The sequence below is a fragment of the Carassius carassius genome, chromosome 33 (genome assembly GCF_963082965.1).
Source record: "Carassius carassius chromosome 33, fCarCar2.1, whole genome shotgun sequence".
NCBI lineage: Eukaryota > Metazoa > Chordata > Actinopteri > Cypriniformes > Cyprinidae > Carassius > Carassius carassius.
In genome coordinates this window covers 11,028,856-11,056,842 of record NC_081787.1, presented here as the reverse complement: position 1 = coordinate 11,056,842, position 27,987 = coordinate 11,028,856, and the positions used below count along the sequence as shown (strand labels likewise).

The 27,987-nt window shown below is 39.3% G+C and overlaps 1 protein-coding gene across 1 annotated transcript in view; it reads right to left on the bottom strand.

Annotated features, from left to right (window-relative positions):
- Window positions 1-296: 296 nt before the first annotated feature.
- The window catches only part of LOC132113722 (protein diaphanous homolog 2-like), a 447,692-nt gene continuing 420,001 nt past the window's right edge, over window positions 297-27,987 (bottom strand). Inside the window, exon 28 of the mRNA XM_059521662.1 lies at window positions 297-1,954. Coding sequence (XP_059377645.1) covers window positions 1,890-1,954 — 65 coding nt within the window. The 3' untranslated portion in view covers window positions 297-1,889. The remainder of the gene's footprint in view (window positions 1,955-27,987) is intronic.

Genomic DNA, 27,987 nt, shown 5'->3' with positions numbered 1-27,987 from the left:
TTTTTTCCTTGTGAAAGGAACGTTTTGCACATTTATCAAAACATCAATCCTAAAAAAAAGTCCTAAAAAAAACCTATATTTCTACCCAGAAAGATTATGAATTATCTGGTGCCAGTGACTCTGCCAGTCACATAATGTATGTAACTGGAGTCCGACTGGGAAATAACAATGCATGTCAGAGGTGTCTGCACTGACAGTGTGTGGATGCTGTAATTACCCTTAACATGAGTTTAAAATAACCAATAGTGAGAGCCATGAGAGCCGAGCACAGCTTCTGTTGTGTTGTGTTGTGTTGGAAACCATTCAAAGGGCAGTTTTAATTAGAAAAGCAAATCAATGGATTGCGTTTCGTTGCATCTCGACCTTTCCTCTCTCTCCTGAGAAATGTATGACAAACACAGTGTGAGGAGAAACCTGACTAACAGTGGTTTGTTTAACAGTACTGTGTTCTGTACCACACTATGGCTGTACTGTATATGCTTGCATTGGGTGTGCAAACTTAACAGTTTCCCCTCATTTACAAATGTGGAAGATTTCAATGTGGCATGTACCAGTATACCCACAACAGACTGCAGTGTTATGGACATGGGGGGCAGAAAACATTATGGAAAATGGATTTCTAATGGATTTCACATGAAGATATTTCACCATATTGTGAACATTGTCTACGGATGTATGTCCTCTTCGTATTCAAGACTCCTCCTCACTGGAATTGGGTCACTGTTCACATATAAAAGGCTTCGGGCAAAATCTGTCAAACTGTGAATAAATACATATTTTGCAAATTGTGAACGATGAACTTCGATACTTTGTAATGTTTTAGACAGTTTTCAAACATAAGTCAGCACTGAGATGGTAAGGTAAATGCGGTAGGTCAGTGAGAGAGAGCTCTTAAAGATGACTGGTGGATCTTGAAAAAACACTAAGCTACAGTTCACTAAAATACTCTTCTACGAGAGGGCTTAAAGCTAAAAGCACAGTGACTTACAAAGAAATCGCGAAGAAAACCTGTGACATTTTTGAAAACTGAAATGAATGGCACCTCTTTGATTCGCATTTGCTTCACATACCTCACTTAATAAAACCTTTGACTCTGCAAGAGAAACGTCTACGAATGTTTGAAGTGTTTACCGTAGATAAAGAGCAATATCTTTCAACCACCTCAGGTACCTTGTGGCACTGGCAGCTCTTACACAGCACAAATGTGTACACACGGTTGCTCTGAAGCTTATATCAGCAGCTTTTTCATGTTGCTACATATATAGGATCTGTAATATATAAAGAGAGGGGGTGATCGGAGATTATACGGTGGATGGTGGGACTGGAAACAGAAAAAAAGAAAGAAAAGGGGGCAGGCAGAATCAGTCAAGTCAAAGGTTTTGTTCAATCAACAGCAAAATGAAGTCCCTTTGCTGATATGCATACAGAATCACGCAGTCCTTTATGGTGGCTTTAGGCCTTTTTTCATCAAGAGTGTGTTTGTATGTTGAAAAAAATCCAATAGCGAGAGAACAAACAGCAGCCAATCATTGATTGTTTGCAGATAGCGAGGTGGACGTGAGCCAGATCAGGGGAGTTAGCGTTGTGAGGTGTTCTGAGATATAAACAGAACCGGTGTAATCATGAAAATAACAAACAAACACGGCTAAATTGAATAGGCTCAATGCACAAAGAGCAAGTAGTATATAAGGCTTCAGAGAGGAGTGAGGGGCAAGTGATCCTGTGATGACGTGTCTGGAGCGGTGACACACATCTTGAGGTTTGTTCTGCGTTCTGTATGCATGTACGTGTGGGTGTGGGCTCTCTCTCCATCCCTTTTCAGCCCTCCTCAGTGTTGTCCCAACTCTTGGGTCTTTGGCACTTGGCAAACGTCCTTAGCCGGCAAGCGATCATCGGACCATAGGGTTTGCATTGTGGCGCGAACGGGATCTTTCCAAACCAGTGCGACGGTTGTCTGTTCAAAGAGAGAACAAGCAAAAAGGGACAGTTAGTTGTTTTCACAACAGCAGCAGACAAATATGAGAGAGAAAATGCACACGGGGAGAAACAGGAGTGTGGTTAATAGTTAGAAAGATGACAGAAAACAACAACAGAGACAACAAAGGCAAACTGATTAAAAAGAGAGCAACATAAGATGGTCTGAAGTCGGCTGCTTCTTGTCTGGAGTCATAGTAACACCACAGCTCCTTCTCCGGTCTCATGCTTGAGAGATCCACCACCTATAATAACACAGCCTGGAGATGTTGGAGAAGAGACACTTAATGGGACACACCCATACACAAGTACAAAACTTATCTAAACACTCACAGGAGGTTTGGGTAGCATTTAAAGAGATATTTCATTCAAAAAATAAAATTCTGTCATCGTACAATGTTATTTAGACCTTAGTTTTCTTTGCAATTCCTTTTGAGTTTCACTGGACAAAGAAAGTCATGATACATGTTTGGAACAACATGAAGATGAGTAAATGATGAACTGCCCCTATGAGATTCTATGTTTTAAGCTAATTCTTTTTTTGAAACTAGGCCAGTAGGAATATGATGGAAACAAGTACTAAATGTGCAAGCTGAACTTGGCAACTAAGGCCAGCCCATTATGGGATCACACAAAAGGCCCTTTCCACTACAAACATGGTGTAGTGAGGAGCTGGGTGGGGGCCATGTGGCAGGTGGAGTGGACAACCTTTCTCTTTCCCCTGCAGATTTGAGAGCCAACTCCATGCTTAAGCCACCAAACCTTTCCTACCTACCCTGGCAGGTCTACCCATGCAACTGCCGTTACTCAGTGCCAGGTGCCCATGCCACCATGGGCTGGGCATAGTTTAATGGAACAGGCCCCATTCATCATGTCAGGCAATGAGTTAGGAGCAAGTGGGCTCCCACTAAAGGTGGATTCATACTTCAAACGAAATTTAAGCCCAGCTCGTTTGCCAAGGTTAGTCATGGGGCCAATGAGAAAACATGCTGGAAATCATTTTGAAAAAACTGTTTTATGGCTTCGTCTGGGCAAAGGAATTTTTCTAAAAAGACATAGGTGAAATAAAACAGTCACAGTAGCCAAGTTGCTGTTGCTGTTATTACTACAGTTACAGTGCAGTTGAGAGCTCACTGTTGGTTGATTATAAGAGCAAGTGCTCTGTGCTAACAAATCCCTTTTTTGAGTTTGCCTAGAGCCTTTTAATTCAAGCTTCAGTAGACGTATAAATCTGTCCTAACAAGGATGCTCACCACAGGGGAGGGACAATGCTAATAACAAGAGGGTAATACAAAGAGATGGAAGAGATGTGGTTAAGGTAGAGAGAGGAATGGATAAATGAAAAACAGAGCACAAATGGTGAGAGGAAATCCACATTTCTCTGCAGGACAACTTCCTCTGGCATTGGTGAAAGTTGAGGATGCTGAACTTTGAACTCTGCATGGAAAACACAATATGAGTTGAAATGATGGTTGAGTCTTTCATCCACTTCCACTTCAAAAAGCCAAGCGCCTGAAGGCCTCCAGTCTCTTTCTCTCTGAACTGAATGGGCATTGCACATTGGCAGCAGTGATACAAAACAAAGAACTTTCTATAACTTGTCACAGCATTGGCTGTTATTTCAAATTTTATTTGCAATTTCCACAAAGGGGTCTCTTTAGCAGGGCTCAACAATACGCAAGGTGGAATACTGATACACATACAGTAGAGGGAGTGGGTGACAGAAGAGATGGGCAACAAAGGCCTAGTCCAAACATGGCCATTGTTTTGCCAATTGCTTCCAAGATGCCTACTTTGTAAGTATACTGGAAGGTGCCACAAAGACTTGTTGGGATCTGAGAGGGCTAGTGGCAGTTCTTCAAATTTGGGGTCCAAATTGAAAATGGATGAAAGTATTATGGCTTGTTTGAGAGTGGAACATAGGGAGGTTTGGAGCAATTGGTCAGACAGGGAAAATAACTTCTAGAGAGCAATACTTGAGATAATTGCTTGAGCTCATCAGATTGAAGAGGAGATTTAGGTGGGGGAAAAAAAGTCTATGCTTCAACCAAGTAGGCAGAAAAGACATACCGACCACCAAAACAGACCTTCCTCCTTCTTTTAATTTGGGCTGAAAATCTCTCTAAGTTTATATCTCAGACACTTCAGTCTAAAATACCCAATCTACAGCAACAATCACACCAGCCGCCAGCGATTTCTATTGGGGGACACATAATGAAGCTATTCTCTAAAGGGTGAGCATTCACTTCCACAATAAAAATACACCACTAGACAATTTCAGGAGAACTGAGCCACTGATCACAAATCTGTCAAGTGCTTTTGGGTTTGATGGCTTTTTTACCTGCTTTTCCCGGAGGCAACGTCTTTAGGTTGGATGCACAAAGGAAAAGAATGGGAGTGAAAAAGATTGATGAAAAAATAAGAACATTTGGTTTTACGCATGAGAAATGTCTGTATTCCAGGACTTAATTAAATGAAGCCATTGTTTCTCAGTGCTTAGTGTAGATGGAGAAGGGGGAGTGAAACATGGTCAAAACATCATAATACATTGCAGATGAGTGGGGGATCATGGGATTAGCACAGACTGGTGAACAACACATTACTAAAAAGCACACAACACTCACAAAGGACTGAGGAGACGTCGTAGGCTTGTATGCCTATCCAACACTTTCACTGTATGATTGAGTGATAGGCCCCAGATGGCCCCCTGTGCATTCTTCTAAAGAGATTAAACGACATAATGGATTTTACATTACTGTCATCTGCCTGTAATTACATGAAGTTACATCATCAGGAGAGTCCTTTGGCACAAGGTTTGCTCCGTGAATAACAAATAAGCCTCAATCAACAGTTGAGTATTAACTATTTGAATAAACACAGGTAATTATGACAGTGAATAATTTACATGTTCGATGCACTTCAAATATTCAATATGTATGCAAAAAAATATTAAATGCGCTGAGGCAAACATTTTCAAATAAACACTTTTTGTTATGCATCTGTTGTTTTGGATAGACTTTTGTGCCAGGAAAACACACACACACGTACACATACCGTAATGTGCAAACTTGTATCACTTCATATTTTTCCAGCAACAAAATGTAATAAAGATGATTAAATCTGTGAAGGCCATATGTCAACACACAATGTTTACCCCTTGTGGGCCATAGAGGGAGGTGAGGCAGAGAGAGAGAGAGAAAGAGAAAACACACACTAGCAACAGAAGCAGCTATTTCTTCTCATCTTCAGCATGCCTTTCCTAGACTCAAGCTCCATGGGTAATTGAGCACCAGCACCAGAAAAAGGAAATATAAAGAGGTTGTGATGGTGGGGAGGGTTATATCTTTATTTGTAAGTTATGGGGCTAGGATAATAAAACCTACAGTTGCAAAAACCAAGGTTTCCTACAAAGCTGAGAGTAATTGTTTTGAGGCAGTAGAAGAGTAAGTTGGGAAGGTTTCTTCAGCTGCAGAAATGGCGAATGGATGATCAGACTTTCAGTGCCTGACCCTGAGACAGTTGAAAAGTGTGCTTTAAAGTAGAGGTTGGCCGATATGGGTTTTTCACTGGCCGATGCCGATATTTAGAAATCAGGGCAGCTGATGGTCGATATATAATGCTGAATTATTATTATAATTTTTTTGGCTGATATGTTTGGCCAATTGGCTTTTTTTACATTTAATAAAAGTGAGCTTGTGCAAATTATTACATGGTACAAGATAGTGATAATAGTATAGTAGCTCAATTCAGAGTATAATACATAGCTCAAAACTTAAGCATCTTCTCAAAACAATTCATGCTTTTTGTTTATGTTTACTGACAGACATCAGTGTTTGCCACAGAAAATTAATTATCTGGCAGCAGGAGGCACTGTTGGAGCGGAGATACCGCAGTTTCCCTGGTAACGGCTGTAATCAAATAAGCGCTGTTCACAAATGCAACTTTATCAGGCATAACAGGAAAGAAGAAATAAAAATGACATCTAAGCTTTTCTGAAGACAGTTTTCAAAAAATCATTCATATAAAAACATCCGCACTGCATTTTAATTTTGAAATGTTAAGCGCTCATTTTTTTCAACAAAGTATAAAGCCTTTTGGGAAATCTATTTGTGGCGGTCAGTTTTGAAATAGTGACGAGCCTACACAAATAACTCACACAGCTTGCTGCTCATAACTGCTTAAGAGTGTGCTGGCCACGAGCGATGAAATCGTGGAGGATATTGTAATATTCAATATTGGCTATTGCACGATAAGTTAAAGTGCATGTTATAATCAGCCCAGAAGTTTAATCTGAATTGATCTTGTGTTACTACTTTCACATGCAAATGCCCTGTCATTAGCTGAAGCTGTGTGTGTACAAGGCGCTGCTGCAGTGTGAGCTGCTCCGTCTCTCACGCAGCCTCGAAGTAAGGCTGCCAGGTTTTCACAGCAAAACCTGATCAATTGCTACTCAAAACGAGCCCAAAACTAACCCAATCGCTTTTCTGGGGCAATCAACAAAGCAATTCAACAACACTTAGCTACTTTAAAGCATTGGAACCTTGATCTGATGTGGCAAGAAGGTAAAAACTAAAACATAAATGGGCATATGTGTTATTGTAAAGAGTATTTTTGCATGTTTGCTTAAGAAAACAATAATTCTGAAATCTGTGATGTAGAACGTTATGGAAGCAGAATTAGTTTCAGATCATTTAGATGAAACTTTTTGTACAAACTTCTAAATAACCAGCCATACACACACACACACACACACACGACACACAACATGGTCTAATTTGAGGTTGTTTGTCACACCAAGCTATATGTGTTAGTGTGCATAAAAAAAAAGAAGAAAAAAAAACACTCTGTATCTTAATCAAATGCAGAACCCTGGGCATGAGTCATTTCAAAGAGTAAAAATAAAAATACATGTTGCTCAACACTGGAAAAAAGCAGAAATAAAAAAATTTTGATACTGAAAATGCTGTGTACAAAAATAATAATACAAAAAAAAAGAAAAAAAAAAAACTATATAAGATCCTTTTAATGTTCCATCAATGTTGCATTTGTGGAAAGAGAGAAAAAAAAAACGCTACAAATGTCCAACCAAGTAAGTAACTTTAATAAACTCAAAAACGTCTAACAAAGATCAAACTACTACATTCATCCAAAAAAAAAAGTAGATTATTTACTATATAATGAAAGGACTGGGGCTAAAAAGCACCCTGATTATGGTTCATACGATTTATGCACTATATTTCTTCTTCTAAAGGCATACAGTATCTTTGGGGAAAACATGAAATTCAATAATAAGTAAAAACTGACAAATAATCTTGACATCCTTGGCATGTTCACGAGAGTGATAATTAGTAATTCCTGATATGCAAATGAATTATTCTTTGGAGTCTTATCTTTTAAATAAATGTGGTGATTCACTTTACAAAACAGGAAAGCAGATTAAAAACAGATTTAATAACAAATTAGACTGATCCAGTTTTCAAGGTCAACTCATTGATTCTGTCATACTCTATAGAACATTGTCAGTAAATATTGAAAATTTCACTCACAGTCACTCTTGTAGGATTTCAGAAGTCAGTACAAAGGTCATTTGGACCACTTTTATGATACCTTTAATGCCACTTTTGGATAATTTTTAGAGCTTGAATGCTCCAGTGCCCATTCATCATAACAGTATGTAAAAGAAAATCCAACTGCATTATTCAAAATTTCTCCTTTTGTGAAAAGAAAGTCGTATGGATTTGGACATGAGGGAGTAAATGCTGACAGTATTTTCTTTTTAGGATGAACTAATCCTTTAAGTACTGGCTGATATCCTGGTTCGTTTTCCACATTGAGATGTGAGCTCTTAAGAGCATTCTCTACCCTAACTAAAGCAAGAAAGACACCAGAAACAAGTGAGACAAGACTCTGAAATCCTGCTTTAAGTAACCACGCTCTACTGAAATTATGGATGTTTAGAGCGAGTGCGGGGCATTTGTCAAACTCAGCCACCACAGATGCACTAGAAGAGCGTGCAAACATGAGCTTTCCTCATCAAACTAAGATGGATGAGCGCTCAGATAAGCTGGAGGTCTGGTCTGCATTCTCCCTAAATCTCTCTCTGAGCCATTTTTAAACAAAGATGGGAGATGTGTAACGTCTAATCTGACAGTTTGTTAAGACTCAGACTAATGAAAATAATGAAGTAAAGCAGCAATTAAAATATGCCAAAATTGGTCAGCACAGATCTGAGTTTGTTCCCCTTTCATCTAATAGGGCTTTCAATCAAAGCCAGGCTCCATTCAAATGCTAGCTACCGTGGATATTTGACTCAGATATTCGATACCAGCATTGCCCTTCACTTTCCACAGTTTGTACCTTAAAGATTGCATTAAAGTTTCAAGCTCTCGATAATGATAAAGGTCCACAGCCTTGGTTAAAAGGCGGCGTCTTTGCAGATTTCTGTGAAAGCTTGCTAGCCTGTTGCCCCCCCCAGCACTCTTCATTGTCCTGCTCGGCTGCACTCTCTCAGCTGGTCAGAGCTGAAAGAAGAGCCAGGCCTTAGAATAATGTTCCTTGACAGCTCGGCACACAATACGGCACAGGAGAGCTGGAAATCACTACACATGTCGATAAACAAATGCTTATTTTTAGAGGAGAGAGAGGGGCACTAGTTTATCTCTGTAGCAGGAAGGTCCTGACAGATCTGTTACTGGGACAAACAAGGGAAAGGATGAGAAACTACGATTGGTGTCCAGTGCCGGCAGGCCAAGTATCTTTCCCTTTTACAGGCACAGCAGTAGGACCATGTTTGATGGGATATCAAATGGCTGATGGTCACAGTTGCCAATATTTCTCACTGGGATCCTCAAGACGGACAAGACAGAGTTGTGGACCAGCTTGGATTTCAAAAGAGATGGCAGAATTTAAGATATAAAACAAAAAGAAACGTAAAAGAAATGTTCAGGGAAGCAAAGGCACACATGCGTATCAAACCATCAGATGAGAAAAAAAATTTCCAATAGATCGCAGCCCAAGGCTAATCTACAGTGCTAATCATCACCTCTGCAGCTCTATAGGGAGGCAGACTTCAGCAGTGAAAGAGGAATGCACATATGCAGTAACAGAAATACAGCTTGTGCTTCCATGCTTTTACCTTGAATGTGATTACACTACTTTATGTACAAGCCATCAGTGTGTACAAGTCCTAAAATGAGCCATTAAAACCAGGCTAAAATACTAAAGCTCAATTAAATATATGTAAATTCATGCAGTCGACAAAATAGTGACTTAAAAATCAAAATGAATTGCTGTGTATATTAACCACTATTAACAATAGAAATAAACTAATTTTACGGATAACTATCATTCAATGAAAAAAAGAAAACAAATACATAACACAATTTAACCTCAAAAGCTGAAGTGTATTAAGAAACTGAGATGCAAAAAATGGTCATTCTTGGTGCACTGTGTTAGCATCATGGCTAAAACATGAGGGGCAGATGAGGCCTCTGGCAGGAACATTGCCCCCCAAGTTCAACTCAGGAAAGGTGAGTGGCTAATATTTTAGGACCATGTGTGCTAGGCCCCAAAGCACCATACTGATCCTTCTAAACTGACAGTGACCCAGCAGAGATCTGGCTTGCCAGTGGAATGAGCATTTGGATGGGTTCCTATTAAAAGGCCAGGCATGGTTGAGTTTCCTGGACAATGACCCATGTCTCGACATACAACATTATAAGCACAAAAGAAAATGCCATTTATCCATAACACGCAGCTGTGATTATGCATGTACTTGGAGGTGGGCGCATGAATCAGAAGTTAAGACGAGCTTAACCAAACCAATGCTATTCCCCAGCTAAAGAAAACTGCACAGTTAGGGAGAAGTTTTGATGGACAGTGGGGTGAGTAGACAAAGAAGATAGTTAGACAAATGGATACCACGATATTGTTTGACAGACAGATGGAAGCGTAATGGATGGTTTGGCAGCATGATAAGGTAAATAGACTGATGGATAACTAAACAAACAGAGGAAGAAAATGGCCAGTGTGGTTGCAAAAAAAAAAAAACTTCTATGATGGGGAAACCACACAGAAAGATAAACACAAATGGATAGTGTTGATATGACATAGATCAATAGATTCTTCAATCCTATTCCTTTACTGGATGAATCTAGAATGAGTGAATGAGAAACAGCATGGTGACCAGAACAGACATGAGTGAACAGACATTAAGCCTTGGTCTTCTCTTTCGTCATAAGCACTGAATGAGGGGGGGGGGCTCGATAAATTAACATGATACACATCACATTGAATATATGTTGAGCAAACACAAGATGGAAGCTGTGCAGTAAACCAGTGGGCGAGATTGTCCTGGAATGAAGTTAACAGGTTAACCTGAATAACGCTGATGGAGTAGTGATACATGTTGGAAGTGTGGGAAAATAGAGGGATTGAAGTGATAAAACTGTGTTCTGCTAACAAGGTATCTTAATTAGTCTTGGCGGAGTGACATTACTTTTGCATTAAAAAAGTCATATGGACTAATTCTATGATAATTTATGATGTTTTTATGTCATTTTTGAAACATGAATCATGGGGACTAAATGCATAGAAATGAGCAATCAGTACATTTATTTATTCTGGGAGAATTCACATTTTGTTTTCCACAAAAGAAATACAGGCTTGGAACAACATGAGAATGAGTATGATGACAGAATCTTAATTTGTAGTAATAATGACAGAATCTTAATTTGTGGGTAAGAACGGTAAGAAAGTGCACCACCTGGAGCAGCTCAGGTGGTCACACTGAGACTTTTAAAGATGCCAAGGGAATCGTGTCCAACAGACTCTTTTCTTTATGAAATATACAAGGGGGGGAAATAGACCATTACCACAGTTGTGGTCTGTTTACTACCTCACGATAAAAAAGGAAGCATGTGAAAGCAAACATTTAGAATCTCAAATGAAACTCAAACAGGTTTCCAAGTAGGCACACACTAAAAAACAGTTACAGCGAATCCATTAACATCTTTCCAAGAAACCAAACAAAAGTCGCCCTCTCTTAATCAGGGCCTGGGATTGCTTATGACTCACTCTGTCTGAGAATATACAATGCAGAACATTCTGCTTGCTCTTTCTTTCTTTATTTACTTATCTTTTTGTGGATGTCTTCTCTCACCAAAAGATCAGGAGGGCCATTTTCATAAAAAAAAAAAGAAAAAACACCTCTAACCTATTTGTTGAAAAGTCTGGACTGAGTAGTGTGTTTTAGGAATGGAGTGAGCTTACGTCTTGAAATATTGATTTGAAAAAACTTGCTTGTGTAGAGCAAATTCGCCCACTGATGGTCCATGTCATCGTCTTCCTCTACTATTCTTATCTAAAGGCTGTCCATACCTCTACTGCTATCTTGAACACCCTGAATTAATTTTTGAATTCTAATCTGGTCACTTCCTATTTTGACTCTCTTTCGCTTGCGTTCCCTCATTTTACCTCTTTGTTTCTTGCTGCATTTCTTGCTATTTATTGCTCCCACCCCCACAGGGCATAAAAGTACAATCCATTTTCTCACTAACTGGGAGGGAGGGGGGTTAAACTTTTCTTGTGTGTTCGTCTCCAAACCATAGGTTACAGCATATGAAAAGTGACAAGTGCAACACTAAATCAGTTTGATTGATGCTCAGATGCACTTGTGAAGGTGAAATACAATGCAGCCCGATGTCACATGACTACAAGTCTTATACAGTTTTTCTCATATTATCAGTCAGAACCATAAAAGTACGAGCTGAGATAATTATTGGGGATTGCAACAGCATCTCTTTAAGAATGCCAACAACCAGGGATTAGTTGAGCAACGACACGTCCCCATAGACCTGCGGGCGACAATGGATTTCATGTGAATGAAATATTCATCAACGCTGACTTATTTATTGGGAAGAAGATTTCTGCAGAGGGGGCCCTCAAGAGATCACACTCACATGCCAGCCTGTCGCCACTTTACCCGCAAGCTTTTCAATAAAACAAGCAAACAACATGATTCCAACACCTATAAATAAGTTAGCATTACTGAATAAAGTGCTGTACACTGGGTCTCTCTAAGGCTCTACATCATTCTTTTATAGAGCTGCATGGGCCCGAGCATGCCTAAACAGGATGATAATAACAGGACAACAACTAAGCTAGCATGAATATGCCCATGATGCTATGCAAGATGCAACACTCTGTTTCGTGGCTATTCTGTACATATATGTGGCATCACTCTCAAACCACTAGGCCACGACATCCATGTAGGACAGTGGACAACAGTTTCTATCCTAATTAAATTTCATTATATTGAAAAGAGTGGCCAGAGTATTCATATAGGTATGAAATGACATGAGAGTGAGTAAATAATGGCAGATTTTCATTCATATTTCTTTTAGCACTAAAATAGACCTTATATAGTTCCCCAGTGTCTTCCTGTCCCTATTCTGCCTCAGTGAATGGCTGTAGTTTCAAAGAGCAGCGCTGTCCCACTCAACCTTTTCTCTCTCCTGTTCTCCGGGTGACTGAGAGAACTTGATTAAGCGGGCAGACGGAGTTGCTGGGGCACTGTGAATATTCGCATTCACATTATGCACCAGCTGCCTGGACGTCTGTCAGTGTGAGATATTGTTATTGAGTTTGATTAAGTCTCTAGGTAAAAACGTTGTTACATGAAATGAGCTGCAGGGGAACAGGTGAGATAAAATGCGAGACTAACACCTGCCGGCAATGAGCACACCGTCATGTCAGCTCAAAACACGTGTACCTACAGAGTAAAAAATCTGCTGCCCACATTCTAAACCTCCCACAGACCTGCAATGTCCAGTGTTTTTTTTTTCTCTTGCCATTTGATTTCAAAGCAAAATTACCATAGTTTGATCAAAAAACATGAATTTGCATGAACCGCTGTTCCCCAGTAATGGTCAAAACCAATAGCGCTGTGCAGGGGATGGCACTTCAAATCTGATCTTACTGTTTACCCCTCTCCCCTGCCTTCTTGGGAAAACCTGCCTTGCGGCTACACACCTGTGTCCACAAGCCTTCCCTGGGATCAATTAGTATTAAAGTTTGAGCAACAGTCATATCTCCATCTTTGCCCACAATTAATAAAAAAAAAAAAGTCGTCCGCAAAATCGAAATTGATCGAATCAGGATTGGCCTTCACGAGAGGATTCTGCAGTGAACAGATCTTCCCTGTCAGCTCATGTACATGAGGGTGCTTTCTTTTCCACCATTCCACCAGGGTGTCACAGCCAGTTCCAGCCCTAGGACAGTGCATGTACTGGGCATACCTGTGCTGGCTCTCCCCCATCTCCTGACAGTTCCCTTCGCATCACGGCATGGGTTGAGACATGAGATCTGACAGATGTGCCCTCCACACGACATCTCCCCTACCCCTACTTTCACAACCCCCTTTGCCTGCTGCCCAGCGACACTGCCTGACAGCTATCAATATGGATTCCAGCAGAGCTGCTGAGAGATGGCTGAATAAACACAGAGGGAAGGAGACAAAAAGAGAGAAAATCAAAGGCCATAAAAGGTAGCCTATTATCCACAAGAACAGGAAATAATTTACCGGCAATTTGTGCGTCATTTCGGTTTCTTTTGTGGATGGGAGCTATTTGTGTTGCAAAAAGCCTGGGAGAGGGCTCGTCCCATGCATTTTAAAAGTCATACGAATATGTCAAAATGCCCTGAACTGGTTTGAACCCTTATTTTCCTCTTGTCTTCTTTGTCTGTACACGCAATTCTGATTATTTTTCATACTAAGCTGTACAAAAAGAAAGATCTTCAAAATAAGTGTAAATTGGTACAAGTTTGTTTACAAATGGTTGAGCGATTGATGGCGCATGGAGAGAACTTTTTTGTTCCGAATAAAAATGGAGTAACAGCATGTCGTAAATAAAAAATATTTACAAAAGCAAAAGAAAATGTCCTCGATGTGGACATCCAGTGAACAAACTGTAATTTTGAATATTTATTAGGAATCAGAATCTGTTAACATTCTGTTAAGATTTAAGTTGTCTTTCAAATTATCTTTTTTGTCTAATAGTATTTTTTGTTTTTATTTTTTCACTGTGAACAACAATGAATTACTTTTTCCACTTACCACTCTCCATACAATATGCAGAATTATAAGGGTTAAGGCTTTGCAACCTCAAATGAAGCAATGCTGTTGCACAATGATTTCAAGTGATTTCAACATTACTAATATGTAATCTAAGGCATTCTCTTCTTTAAAATGTTTATGAAATTAAATATTTAAGGTTTTAAAACAAGTTAAAACTTAAAATTTTTATTTTAAAAATGAGGGACAGCTGTACCTTGTATGTTAGGGTTAGGGTTAATATGTAAAAATGGTTGTGGGACAGTAAAAAGTCCCCTTCAGTCTTACAGATAACCCTATAGATAACCTAAGATAACCATAAATACTGCATTTAAAAATATCTAAAAAGAAAAAAAGAGAAAGAATGAAGTATGTGACCTCTCAGTCAGGTATAAAACAGAAGCTGGACAGTGATCAGTCAGACCTAAGAGGTTCCTGAGAGGTTCAGGACTGAAAAGAGGGCAGAGCAAACCTCCAGTGCATAAGGTCTGGGGCAGAGAGCAGGTAAGAGACTAAAGGTCCCTCTGTGGCAAGTCCAATGAGGGAGGGAACATCTGGTGGACCGGCTGCTCCTCTGGTTAACACGCTACCCCAAGCGGCCTACGCACACACACAAAAATGCATCTAGGTAGAAGGGTTTCCATTGTATTACAGAAAACTACTCGTGCACAGCACTGTACTGTTTGTGTCGAGGCTCCAAGTTTGACTAAAAATATGGTCTTCCATGTGGTTTAAAATAAGACATGAAAGTGCAACCTCATTCAAGGTGAAACCGATGTTCTATATACAGTGAGAGGAAAATGTCATTGTTGGCAGAGATTGCTGCTCCTCTACTTCCTCCACTGGTCTCTCATGCGGGATGATTCCCATACCTTTCATGCCATTGGCTGCAGAGATGGAGGAAGAAGATCAGAATACTCCTCAAGGCCCTAATGAATAAGCTGAGAATGTGAGCAATGTTCACCCTGTCAACACAAAAGTAATTTACCGCTGTAGCAAGGCTGATCCTTAACAACCTGCATGTTTGCCTAATAAAACACTGGTGACGGGTCTCTCGGCTCAGAGCTAAAGACACAAACAAACACATGGTCTGATATAGCTGTGCAGGAACCCTGAGTGAACCCTGAGATGCAAGAGCTTCATTAATGTTGATTCCTTGCCAACGAAAGGCATACAAGTGAGAGGGAGAGAGAAAACCAAGACACAGGCTGTGAGAAGGTGGAAGGGTCAGTACAACAAGCCTGCTGCCCAGCTCCACAAACACACACAAACTCACTCATCACATGCTGTCGACCTGGGCCAACCTTGTGTGCCATGGTGAGAGCCAGGCCATGGTTGTGTTAAGCAAGGCTCATCCTCCCTCAGCATCTGTAATGATGGAGCTAATGATAGCTGCTGCTGTAGGCGCAGCCTGGGCCACGTTGGAGTAATTGTAGGGCATCTGCACAAGACCTGTCGATGATGTCACCGCTGCCAGGTTCAGTTGGTAACAGAACTTTTTCAGTAAGTTTCAGTAGGTACTCTTGTAGCATGAGAAGAAAAGAAAACATTGATCTTTATCAGAGGGGGGGAAAACACCAATAAGGGTGGTTGTCTCAAGGAATACAATGAGAGGAGCAGGTGAACATGGAAAGCCTTTCATGTTCCTGAAAGAACAGGCTGAAAGGGAGACAAAAAACTGCTGGAAACGCATTGATTTTTCTCATCTTGAAGCACTAAACTAGCAGCTAAGTGCCAGCAAAGTGAGCCTCTCTCTGAGCACACCAGCTGCACTCCAATCCAAATTGATAAATTTCATGATGCTGTTTCACACTCTATCCTTAGTTTATCAATAATTTCCTTCTTGCTATAGGTCCCTCAACAGTGTAATAAGCATAAGGGAACACACATGATACAAAAAGGGGGAGGAAAGTAAATGGGTATGAGCAGGATAGAGAGAGAGAGAGAGAGACAGAGAGAGAGAGAGAGAAAATGAGAGAGATCTTCCAGCCATTCAACGGCTGTGGTGATTAAAAATAGAAATTGCACAGCAGATTAAATAAAAATAAATAAATGAATAAAACTTATACCCATCCAACTGACTGGAGCTAATGTGATAGGGATCCTCTCAGACAGAAATCAACTTTTAATGAAGAGCCATGTGCTGGGAGAAATTACCCATTACCCACAGGAGCAGATATTAAAAGTTTATAAATGACAGTAGTGTTGCTCTTGATTGCTGAGGAAGGGTAGAGTCAAGGGAGCATGGCAGAGGAAGACTGCTTTGTGGCCTGTGCTCTGATCTGTTTACACGTCGACGTGCCAGGGGGGCATGCGGCGGGCACCCACACGCTCTTGACGAGGTAAATTGCGAGCGTCTGGCCAGTGAAGGCATGCCACGGGAGCGCGCAACAAACATGGCAGAACAAACACACTGTGACGCCTGCACCCCTTCATCACTGCTCTTATCAAATACACCAGGACATTCAGCCATATGGGACCTGGAGATTATTCATACAATCACAAGCCTACATACAGAGGGAGACTGGACTCCTGAGGTTTCCTCGTGTCACTAGAAATGACAGTGGAAGGAATGAACCATGTAAAGACAAGGCCGGAAATGAGCTTTCCTCTCAAAGACCCAACAAAAGGGCTGAGTAGGCCACAAATATGAAACTGTACTATGAGTAGCATAAAATCCTTATATATAATAAGGGCGTAACAGTTTTCAGTAAAGAGCTGATCCATTTGCCACCCCTCAGTACAGTACACATTTCTTAGCAATCAGGCTATATAAAATTTATTTCTAATGGATTTGTCAATATAAAAATACTATGAATTCCAATTGCACTATCTTTATCAACTGCAATTGGAATCTTTAACTTGGAACTTTTGCTTCCTACTTTGACTCTCCTCGAGACATCAACCTATCAACATAGATTAGATCTTTCTAATCAAACAGAGCTGTCATTCAAATGATTGGCAACTAAAAACATTTTTTGTGAACACAAGCCTGCTCCTTGGTTCTGTGACAGGTATCCTGATGTACAATTTGGGTATGTGTGTATAAACAACTTCAGACTAAAGCACAGCAATATTCATATTTATTTTTTAGATTTCAACTTACCCATGATTAAAGTACACCCCCACCCCCCAAGCAGTGAAAATGTCCTATTTTGTCAGCAGATTGCACAGACATATTTATTTATGTCATTATTTAGGGTCTGTTAGACATTGAGGAGGGGCGCAAGCTTTATCAGCCAACCAGCTTTATCCTTCAGCCAAAAATGAATATACACTAAAATTATCCACCGTAACCAGAGCCAAAGGAGAAAGAATAAACATTATGGCATCGTAGAATACATCATCATTTATACGATTCCTGACTCCTCCATATCTGGGTGTACAGCTACTCGTCTGAATAAGGAGGTGAGACTGTGGACAACATTATGCTGTAAACTTTACAGGGGATTATAAATTCCTGTCGAGATGAAATCAGAAACCATGAGGGACTAGAAAGAGAGAGAGAGAAAACAGACATTACCTGTGAGAACACAACTGCATCTCCCCAGAGCTTTCTATTAGCATTTAATTGACAAGGCTTCTTATTCAAACACTCCAGTTGCACTCTTCCTCCTCCTCCCCTTCCTGCCCTCTGCCACAGGCTCTACTCTATTCTTAGCTCCTTGCGAAAAACTGCTCTACTTTCTCATTTATACACACTATAAATTTCTTACAATTACACTATGAATACTGATCATCACAAATGTTGTGACATTTAAAGGAAAGATGGAAAAGAGACAGGAAAGACCTATACTGAAAAAATAAGAAGATGATTCGATCATTTGAATTGGATTCGTTGTCAGAGAAACTCGTTGGTTCATGATTAGTTTCAAAGGTATGCATTTTTTATCCCAGGTATCTTGTAAGAGAGGGAATGCCAGGTTGAGGGCGTCCAACCATAATTTTGTCACAGGCCATGTGTAAATTAGCATTCAAGCAATAATGATATCTATTTATTTATTTAGGCACCGTTAAGAATTGAATCGGGATTGTGTTTTATATCTAAAATCTTTCCGAGAATGCATTGGCTATGCTTTATTTCTTTGACTTCCAGTAAATTCCTATTCAACTTTGATGGAAGCATAGTGTTTGAAGATCTGGGCTACCAACAGGTGCTGGTTGCAGGTTCTGTTTCAAGTGGTTTAACATCACAAGCCTGTGCGCCTGAGAAATCGTACTGTATCCAAGGCTGCTTCAGGGTAATTGCCAGCGCAATTACTGAACTGTATGTCAACATAGATGAGTGGGTGACTAAAACAGGGGGTAAGTATTCTCAACCTTGCTTGGCTAAAAGCAAATCACAAATGCCCCTATAAAAAGTTACAACAGTGGATAAAAGCGAATAAGGAGATGGCAGAGTGTGCACTTCTTATTTACTCCTGAATGACAACTGTACCTAATAATTGTGAGCTCTCTGGGTTGGGGTTAGATGAAGTGACAACCACATGACAGGAAGAAGTGACCTTGTACTGTCACACTATCTTCTTGAGAGAGGGTCAGGGCATCATCAAGTTGCACTGTTTTATTTATTTATTTATTTTATTTATTTTTATTAATGTTGGCATTAATAAAAGAATATCCATGTCCAATGAAATGGCTTCAGATAATAGATGTTGCCATTCTAAGCCAATAATAGTGTCTATAATGGAATCAGCAGAGCTGAAAAAGGTGGACTTTCATTTCCTCTTGTGGGCCGTATGTTTTGAACACCCCATTGTTCATCAGCTCCTGCAGCAGATAACCACTGAATTTGCATGTGAATCAAGAATGCTTCATAACCTGTCCTAAACACTGGCTATGCAAATAACATGACCCAGAAAAGAACAAGCATCTTCAATATAAAGACAAAGTTTCTCACATTTTCGGAAACACCAAAGGTGCAACAGTGTAGCAACAGTGTCATGCTGGGCCATTGCCATCACCTTATCAGATTTTGCCAAAAACAACAGGTTGTCAGCCATGGAAAAAAAGGCTAGTACCAACAGTTTGTTTTCTACAGGGCTGATACATTGGTTGGCTGGTATGCTCAATTTGTGAAACACAGGCTTCAAGGTGAACATGAAGATAAAATCTATAGATACTAGAGCTATTTTTTTTTAGTCATGAAGACAGTCTGGAAGTCACTATAAATGCCAGCTTACCAATATAACACTGGAAGACCCAGTGTCTGTCAGTTGTGTTTGAACACATCTCAGTGTAATGGACAATGCGTGATATTTATCAATCTGAGGCTATAAGCCAATGTTGAAGTTGGTCCCCTCTCTGGTTAGAAGTGGTACAATCCATGTGCTTGAGTTTAATCAGTGAACACAGGGAACGCACATTTGAAATCACCAGTTTTGAAGTGTTACAACAACAACAAAAAAGACATGAATAAACAGATACAGGAGATGTATCCACCTAGGGTTTGTGCCACGAATTAACCTAAACAACAGCAGCAGTATGAGCTGTGGAAAGGGAGGCCCATCTCTCTTCTCTGTCTCTCTTAACCTCAGCCATGAGCAGTAAATAAGCTGGCAGTGAAGAGAGAAGGTGCGCTGACAATGATGTATGGTCTTGAGTACTCTAAAGCCACTCAGCTCACTCGCGCTCTCTATCTCTCTTCCTCTGAATCATGGACAACATCCTACATTAGCAAGGCCAAGTTAAGTCTGCACTAATTCTAATTTATTCAATTTGCTGCTCAATAGCAGCAGGAGGATTGAAACTCTTCTCCTAGGCCAGGCACTTCAGGATGCTCTAAAATTTGTTTATCACAAGACATATAAACACACAAAACCAGAATTTATTAATTGCTCACAGCCCTCAGGCTTTATTACGACGCAACACTGAGAAGGAAAAGTAACACAATTCTCATTTGAAATTATGGTTATGAGACGACCACAACACTATATAGGAGCAGACAAAACAGATCATGGTAGGCGACAACAGATGTGTTGTCACCTCACCACCACACCGGTCAAGGGTCTGAAACAGTCAGTCCTGGAGAAGTGTGTCAGCGGGATGTCATGGGGATTGGGCACACACGTCTGCTTAGCTAACTAGCATGGAGTGATGTTGTATCACAGGATAGAGGAGAAAAAAAGTTGAATTATGGAGAAGAGAGTTAATTATGGATGGGGAGAGGCAAAGGCTTTTACGCTTACCTGAGACACATGGCTGTTTCAGCGTCTGGAGACACAGCTTGTCCTTTGCTGAGAGATGCTTTGCTGCCTTAATTAGCATCTGCATGCTAAATCTGATTTTTCTACTTCACAAGAAAAGCAGCGATTTGGCTACACTTGTTAGCTGTTTTCTTAAAGAATGACAGTGAAAAGTAAGTCTGAAACCAGGATGAGACAGAATTATGATGCAAAAAGATATGATCACACCTCACCCTTAAGGGCATATCTGTAATTGACAGCTGAGACAGATGCTGCAATGATTAGTCAAAAGAGGAAATAAGCCAAATACTGATGAAGGGGGGCCCTGAGAGTGATGCAGCTTTTCATTAAGTTTTTAACATTTCTTCGTTAATAATACATGGACAGGATTTTTATTACCCATGTCCTGCTATGGAATCATATTACATTCTAAATTAAAAAAAAAATAAATTAAAAAATGTTTACACTACAATGTACAGTGCAACAGTTGGGTTCTGAATGAAAAAAATCTTTAAACACAGACGTACTGTGAGCTATGAGGTTGATTAATCAATGGTATTAGCTTTTGTTGCAGTATTTCAAAGTTTTTATTTATTTATTTATTTTATTTTTATAATCGAGTTTAACAATTGTATTCCTGGTGAAAAACTACGTTAACCCACAATTTTGCAGAGAAATCACCAATAGAGAATATTTTCCTTAATCAAAGCCATTATACATTCACAGTCTTGCACCTTTGCCTTTTTGTAAAATGTTCAAATACTTTTTTGCTTCAAATCAAATTTGAATCAAGGCATCAGGATTCTTATAAAACATGTGAAGTTTGGGGAAGATTTGACATTGCTTGATTGAGTTTGTGTAAAACATGCCATTTCCTTTTTCGAACAGACCTAAAACGTAAATTACTTTAAACTAAATTTGGGGTAGATTGGACAATGGATGTTTGAGCACATGTTTGAGTTACAACAACTTCCAGTTTCATTACATTAATAGCATGTTTTAACAGTTATCTAAATGTTGCTAACATGGTTTAACATGTTTCTAACATGTTGCTAGCAAGTTTTGTAGTTGTTGGTATATTTTATTACGTTGCTGAGAGTATACATTACTATGTAAAACATGTCACTTCCTACAGCAAGCAGGTGGCGCTATAACTGTAACTGAATATTGCCCTATAGATGTGTTCAGAGAAGGACTCTTATCAAACATGTTAAGTTTGGGGCAGATTGGACATTGTATCCATGAGTTACAACAACTTCCTGTTTCATGGCATTAATATAATGCTTAGAAAGTATTGATAGCACGTCTGAGCATGTTTCTTGCATGTTTGCTTATTTTAGTGTACTAAATAGTGCATCACTGTGTTAAACGTCACTTCCTGTTAACAGTAGATGGTGTTATGACTATAATTGAATATTGGAATGTTTTCATGCCTTCAATGAAAACTCAAGATGGCCTAATTATTACACTTACCAAATTTAATGATCAAATTAAAACTGTGGAGCGTGTTAGAGTACAAAGCCTGAAAATGGCAAAAACTGCACAAAAATGTAGAGGAAATTCAGAATGACTGACTTCATGTTGTGTTAAGGAGTTTTTTGTACGTAGGTACTGGGACAATACATGCATGTACTGCATTTTGTAAATGTACGTGGAATGCAGCAGCATTTGTGCTTCGTTGAAATTGTATAGGTGGTGCTATTGAGCCATTTTGCCACACCCAATTCTGAAACCCATAACAGATGTAAATTTTTGCCGGTTCTGACGCATGTGCATAGCGTCGTGAATTTTCATGTTTAGGCCCTAAAACATGTGATTCACTTTGGAGAAAAAAAGAAAATAAAGAAAAATAATAAACAGAGCAATTCCAAGACAATAATAAACAACTAATTTCACAAATAACTGACTTAAAATAAAAATTCTCTTAAAAAGGCAGGACATTGGCAGCACCTGGACTTCCAAAGAATTGTAATGGACTGTCAGTGGGACTGGGGTAGAAATAAGTGTATAAAAGCAAAAGCAAACAGTCAGTGTTGGGGTGGGGGCTGGTGGGAGCACTGCTGGAACTAAAGAGGGGTGTGCCTCCAGAGCTTGGGAAACAATTCTGCCCCTGGGAAGTCAAGTCATTCTGGATGACATTCGCATGCTGGGCCGGAGGCAGAGGGAGGCAGCATTGTGTGGTGCTGTGGATTGATGATGCCATGCACACTGAACCCAGCAGCTGTAATTAAGAGGTCATGTGTGAAACTTTTAAAGAGTTTGCCCTATGCACTGGCATCTCGCCACAATGTGATGACTCCTCCGCCCATTTTGAACAATGCCCCTCAGTTCCTTCAATCTCCACTCTAATGATTGGAAGTAATTCTCAAACACACAATTGGATTATGGCTCTGTGTGATAGTTTTACATTTCCTGAAGAAAATGTAATTTGTTAATGCCCTTGCAACATTCACTGCCACAATGTTATTTTGCAGTATAAAGAATACAGAATATGAATTAAAATATAAAATATAATATATAATATATGCTGATTTTGGCTTACAATATATATTTTTTATTATTACCAATGTTTTTGTGGAAACCATTATACCATTTAAAAGTAGAAATTCGGCTAGATTGCATTCAATTGATCAAAAGTGACGGTAAAGACATTTATAATAGTTACAAAATTCTAATAAATGCTGCTGTTTTGAAGTTTCCATTCATCAAAGAATCCTGCAAAACCAAGATTCATAATTTCCATAAAAATAACAAACTGTTTTCAACACTGATAACAGTAAGGGCCATTTTTAATAATTGAGTACCAATAAGTAAGGGATAATGTACATTCATCCAGGCAAGGTGATCAGGACCCGACATGAAGCGGGTACTTGGCACATGTCTACTTGCCACATAAGTAAGTAATTAGACTCGAAATATTGATTTGAGTGAACACAGCAGTTGCGAGCAAGTTCAAACTAGATGGACATTTAAGGGAAACGGTGGAATAATTAAGTCAATAAAAGAATTAAGATGAAAATGTTTTAAAACCATACCAGCTTATTAGTTATTTTATAATCCATTACAACGTACAAAACAATCGTAGCAAAATGGCAGCAGCTGCGTTTGTATGAAACGAGAAAGAGTCTGCAATACCAGGATGACATAAATTAAATAACTGTACACCATTTTGAACCGAGTTGTAATATTTTATTAGCTAAACAAACGCAAAGCTTCCACCAAGAAAAACTGTTCCTAGCAAGAGTACAGCACTGACTGCTGTTACCCGGATGAGCCAGTGTTATCAGCTTTTACCAGTTGTTAGAGGGAAAACATAACAAGGAATGTCGCGACTGACCAATCAGAATCAAGTATTACACAGAGCCGTGTAATAATACTTGATAATAAATAAGCACCAAATCAAGATATTAGAATTATTTCTGGAAAAAAAAAGTAACAGAAGACTGGCTGAAAATTAATGGAGTAATGAAAATTCAGCTTTGCCATCACAGGAATAACTGACATTTTTAAATATATTAAAATAGAAAGACGCAGTAGTTAAAATAAACTAAATGTGTGTACTTCAGAACATAATACAATACTTAATATATGTATACACACACACACACACTAAAAACACATTTGCATCCAACACACACAAATACAAGGGTATTATTAAATGTCACACTGATTTATTTTATTTTTTTCTTATGCAGTGTTTTTTGTGACAACCCCTTCAAATCTACCATTGAGATCGGGCATTGAAGACACAAAATGGAAATCAGCATCAATCCATTTTAGTACCATCTTAATGGCCCAGGCTAAATCCTGGACTAAGGCCTAGCAGTGGGGCCCATTGCAAAGTTAAGCCTGGAACATCCACTAGTCTCCCTTTCACAAGCCTTCAAACATTCAAAGCTTTCTATTTAGAGAGAACAACTTTTGTTGCCGTACAAAGAGCCAACCAGAGGTACTTCTATAAAGCGAACCCCGTTCAAAATCAGATTATTTCCACTCAAATCCCCCTTCCTCACATGTCAGTTAACTACGTAGTGTCTTTTGTCTCTTTGTGAATAACCCATTTCACTACGATGGCCGATGGATGTGTATTGCTACATTTATTGCTACATTTATTCCTAAAGCAAAGAAAGAACCATACCCCTCCCCACACTCTCTCTCTCTCTCTCTCTCTCTCTCTCTCTCTCTCTCTATATATATATATATATATTTTTTTTTATTTTTTATTTTTTTTTTTTATTCTTTGAAGAAATCTGGGACACATGCCCCTAAAGAACATAAAGTGCTTTAATTTATTCCCACCTTTTCTATCTGGCTGCCATCTCCAAGGCCTCTTTCTATGCCCAGAAGTGATTTGTTCAGACTGGACCATCAAAGCAATTATTGTAGAGACCCACTTTCCTATTATGAGGGGCGATGACTGACAACAGCAGGACGGTTGAGGATGGATGGCACTTGGCTCTAATTTATTAGATCTGAAAGCTTGTTCCTCATTGGCAGCTCTGCAAACAGTGATATATAAACAAAATGCATGCTGTAAAGCATTACCGCTTTTCAGTTACAATATCAGTCATTGTCATCTCCTTGTTCCTTGTGGTCGGGGTAACTGATCAGCCATTTAAATAGGTCAGGGCACGGCAGACATGCTAAGTGAACGTTTGGGTCAGATGTCAGATCTTAATATAATTAATGTAACACACATGAGAGCAAGGGCTCTTCTTTAGTAAGGATCTGCTCCATTGCACAGCCAGAAAGCATGGCGACTGATAGAGTGAACCACTGGGGTCTAAAGCACCACTAAAATATTCCCTTTTTAATGTGACAAAGCCAACGTCCACCATAAGGAATGATATATACGGGTACGGACATGGGAACATATAGAAGACAAGTCAGTGTAAGAGTGTAAAGAGTGAATTTAAATAAATGAGTGATTTTTTTTTTCTTTTTAAATTTAAAAAACTTTTAACTTTCATTGCATGAAGCTCATGGCACTCATTGTGCACCACAGGCATTGCCTTCAGTAAAAGCCCCCTTTCACCCACTGTTTCCTTTCTTCAATTATTTAGGATTTATAGGCACAAACCATCTATTCTGTTACTAAAAGATCCCGTAAAAAATGAATAACTGCCCCATCAGCCTTATCGACAGTCATAAAAGTTTTATAATAGGCATAAGAAAAAGCCATCCTTCAAGCAGCTGGTTAGCACCACTATAAACATATTAATGAAAATAACTAAGACGGAATATGATATGCCTTTAAAACTCAAGTTTACAACATGCAGCTCAAGAGATTTTTTACATGCTTTTAAGCTAATCAAAACGTATGCAAAGTGCAAATGAGCATTACTGTGAGTGTTTGTAAGTATGTTTATACCTGTCACAGAGGCTGACGGAGGGCATGAGTTCGATTAACAGTATTTTTCTTAAGTGCAGCCACCTCCAGGTTGTCATGTCACATACAGAGATGGTTGTGCCCCAATAAACAACACGCACGCATGCTTCAGTGGGCACAACCTCCTCATTCCTCAGCCATTGTGCAGGACTATGGGCAAAAAAGGTGACCTGACCCAATGAAGAAAGCGCATCCGCTGGGAAAAGAGCTCTGTAGTTGAGGTAATGCAGTGCATCGCTTCATCCTGCAGTTATTTTCCCTCCAGGGCAGAGAGGTTACTTAGCTACACCGATTCTGGCTGATTCACTGTCCACGAACAGTGAATCACTGTGTTCCCATTCCCCTTGTGTTCCCATTGCACAACAGCCTCACGCACGCATCCACGCTTCCTATTCTCAATCTGTCGTTTCTAAAGACTGGGTTTGTTCAAGCCCACCATCTATTTTTAAACCCACACATTAGTCATCTCTTACAGGGGAGCCACAAAACATAGTCATTTATGGAATTCATAAATACCAAAAGCATCTCTTGGAGGTTTGCTACAGTTGTTATCATCCTTGTTTATGCTTCTTTGAATTTTGGAACAAACGAAATGATGTTCTGTTCATGGTTAATGCTGTTCAAAAGTATTGCTATCAACCCATCACAATTGTCTATATTCTACTTACTATAAAGAAATAGTGGTTTGGCACTCCAAACATTGCACTAGTCATTCATCAAGTGGTCTATCAAGTCATTGAGTTAACCGAGCCAAAACTGAGGCACAAGGATAAATACTGGCTAAAACCCATAACCTTTGATAACTGGTGATATTCACCCATAGCTGTATATTTAGCATAAGTCCAATTCAGGGCTCTGAGATCACTTACAGCGGGGTTAAAATGATACCAGCTTGTATCCTCTTACTAACCTCTTACTATGTGGCCTGTTAAACAAATTCAGACTACTTAGTGGGAACCTCTTGACCTACTCGAAAACGTCATGGTCTGCAAGAGCATTAATGAAATTGAATTTGAATAAAATAAAAGCTCATTTGCAATTTCAGAGAGCACTTGGACGCCAACGTTGGAGTGGAACTTCTCTTGATCAATTACCGTGTCTGCAGTTCAGTGACACTTATGCTCTTAAACATTTACTCACAAACAGAAAACGGCAGATAAATGCTACATGTGCATTTATCCCTTGCTGGGGAGTAATCTGTCTCTGTTTCCTTTGCTCTCAACTAGGGGCAAATGTAGCGGAAACATTTCTGCATTATATTTTTGCATAGTGTTTATGCATGAGTTTCACTATTGAGCAGAACCGCTGTAAACATTGTTAATGTCAACATTGCTTGGGTCGGGAAACACATCACAATATTACCCTTAGCATAGCACTATAGATTCAAGCAAAGGAAAACATAACAAAATGCATACTGCTTTTGGGAAAGATTAACCAAAAAAGGTTAAAAAATATTCAAAGTCTAGACGTCTCCATAACAACACTTTGGAACATTGTTGTAAAAGTACAAGTCAGCCTATTTAGTCTATTTCAAGTGTTAATATATTAAATATGACATCTTGGTCCAGAATTGATGCAATGAAAAACATACAACGTACTTCCAAATATACATCCAAATAACATTCTTACTAAGTGACTTCAGGTTAATTTTGCCACAGAACATCAAGTATAAATGTGTCTAATGTGTCTACACAGGCTTGGGTTCTTGGTAAAAGTGCGGAGGTGTCATTTCATTTGTTCTTTAAGTGCTCCAATATGGTCATGTGAAGATTAATATTGTGTGGGTGAGCCTTCCATCTAAGCAGAGTAAATGTTGCGGATGTTGTGAAAATGAAAAACAATTACACTGACACATGTTGTGCACACATTGCATCACTGCAGAGATATTAAACCTAGATTTGAGAACTCTAGGGAGGTAATAGAGAGCATAAGATATCATCACGATCATTGATGTTTGATGTACTTTTAAGCCCATATTAAACTTTTAATGGTGATATGTATGATTTTTCGATGTGAAAATACTCTGCAATTCCAGATTAGTATGCAAAGACTGTAAATGAGACATTCGTAGGTTGATTCCCTTGAAATAAAATGCACTATGAAATCATTGCTCTGTTTGTTTGAACAACATTGGCTCAGCCAATGATTTGAGTTTTGGCCGGATTATGTGGTTAATTAACCAGTGACAGACAGGGGGAATGTTTGGGTGATGTTAGTGGTGTTAAAGAGTATTTAAAACAAAAAAAATTGACACTTTTGCTGCTTTTCAGGTAAAGATGAAAAGAACACAGCATACAGTCACATATCACAACTTCCTCTGAGCCAGA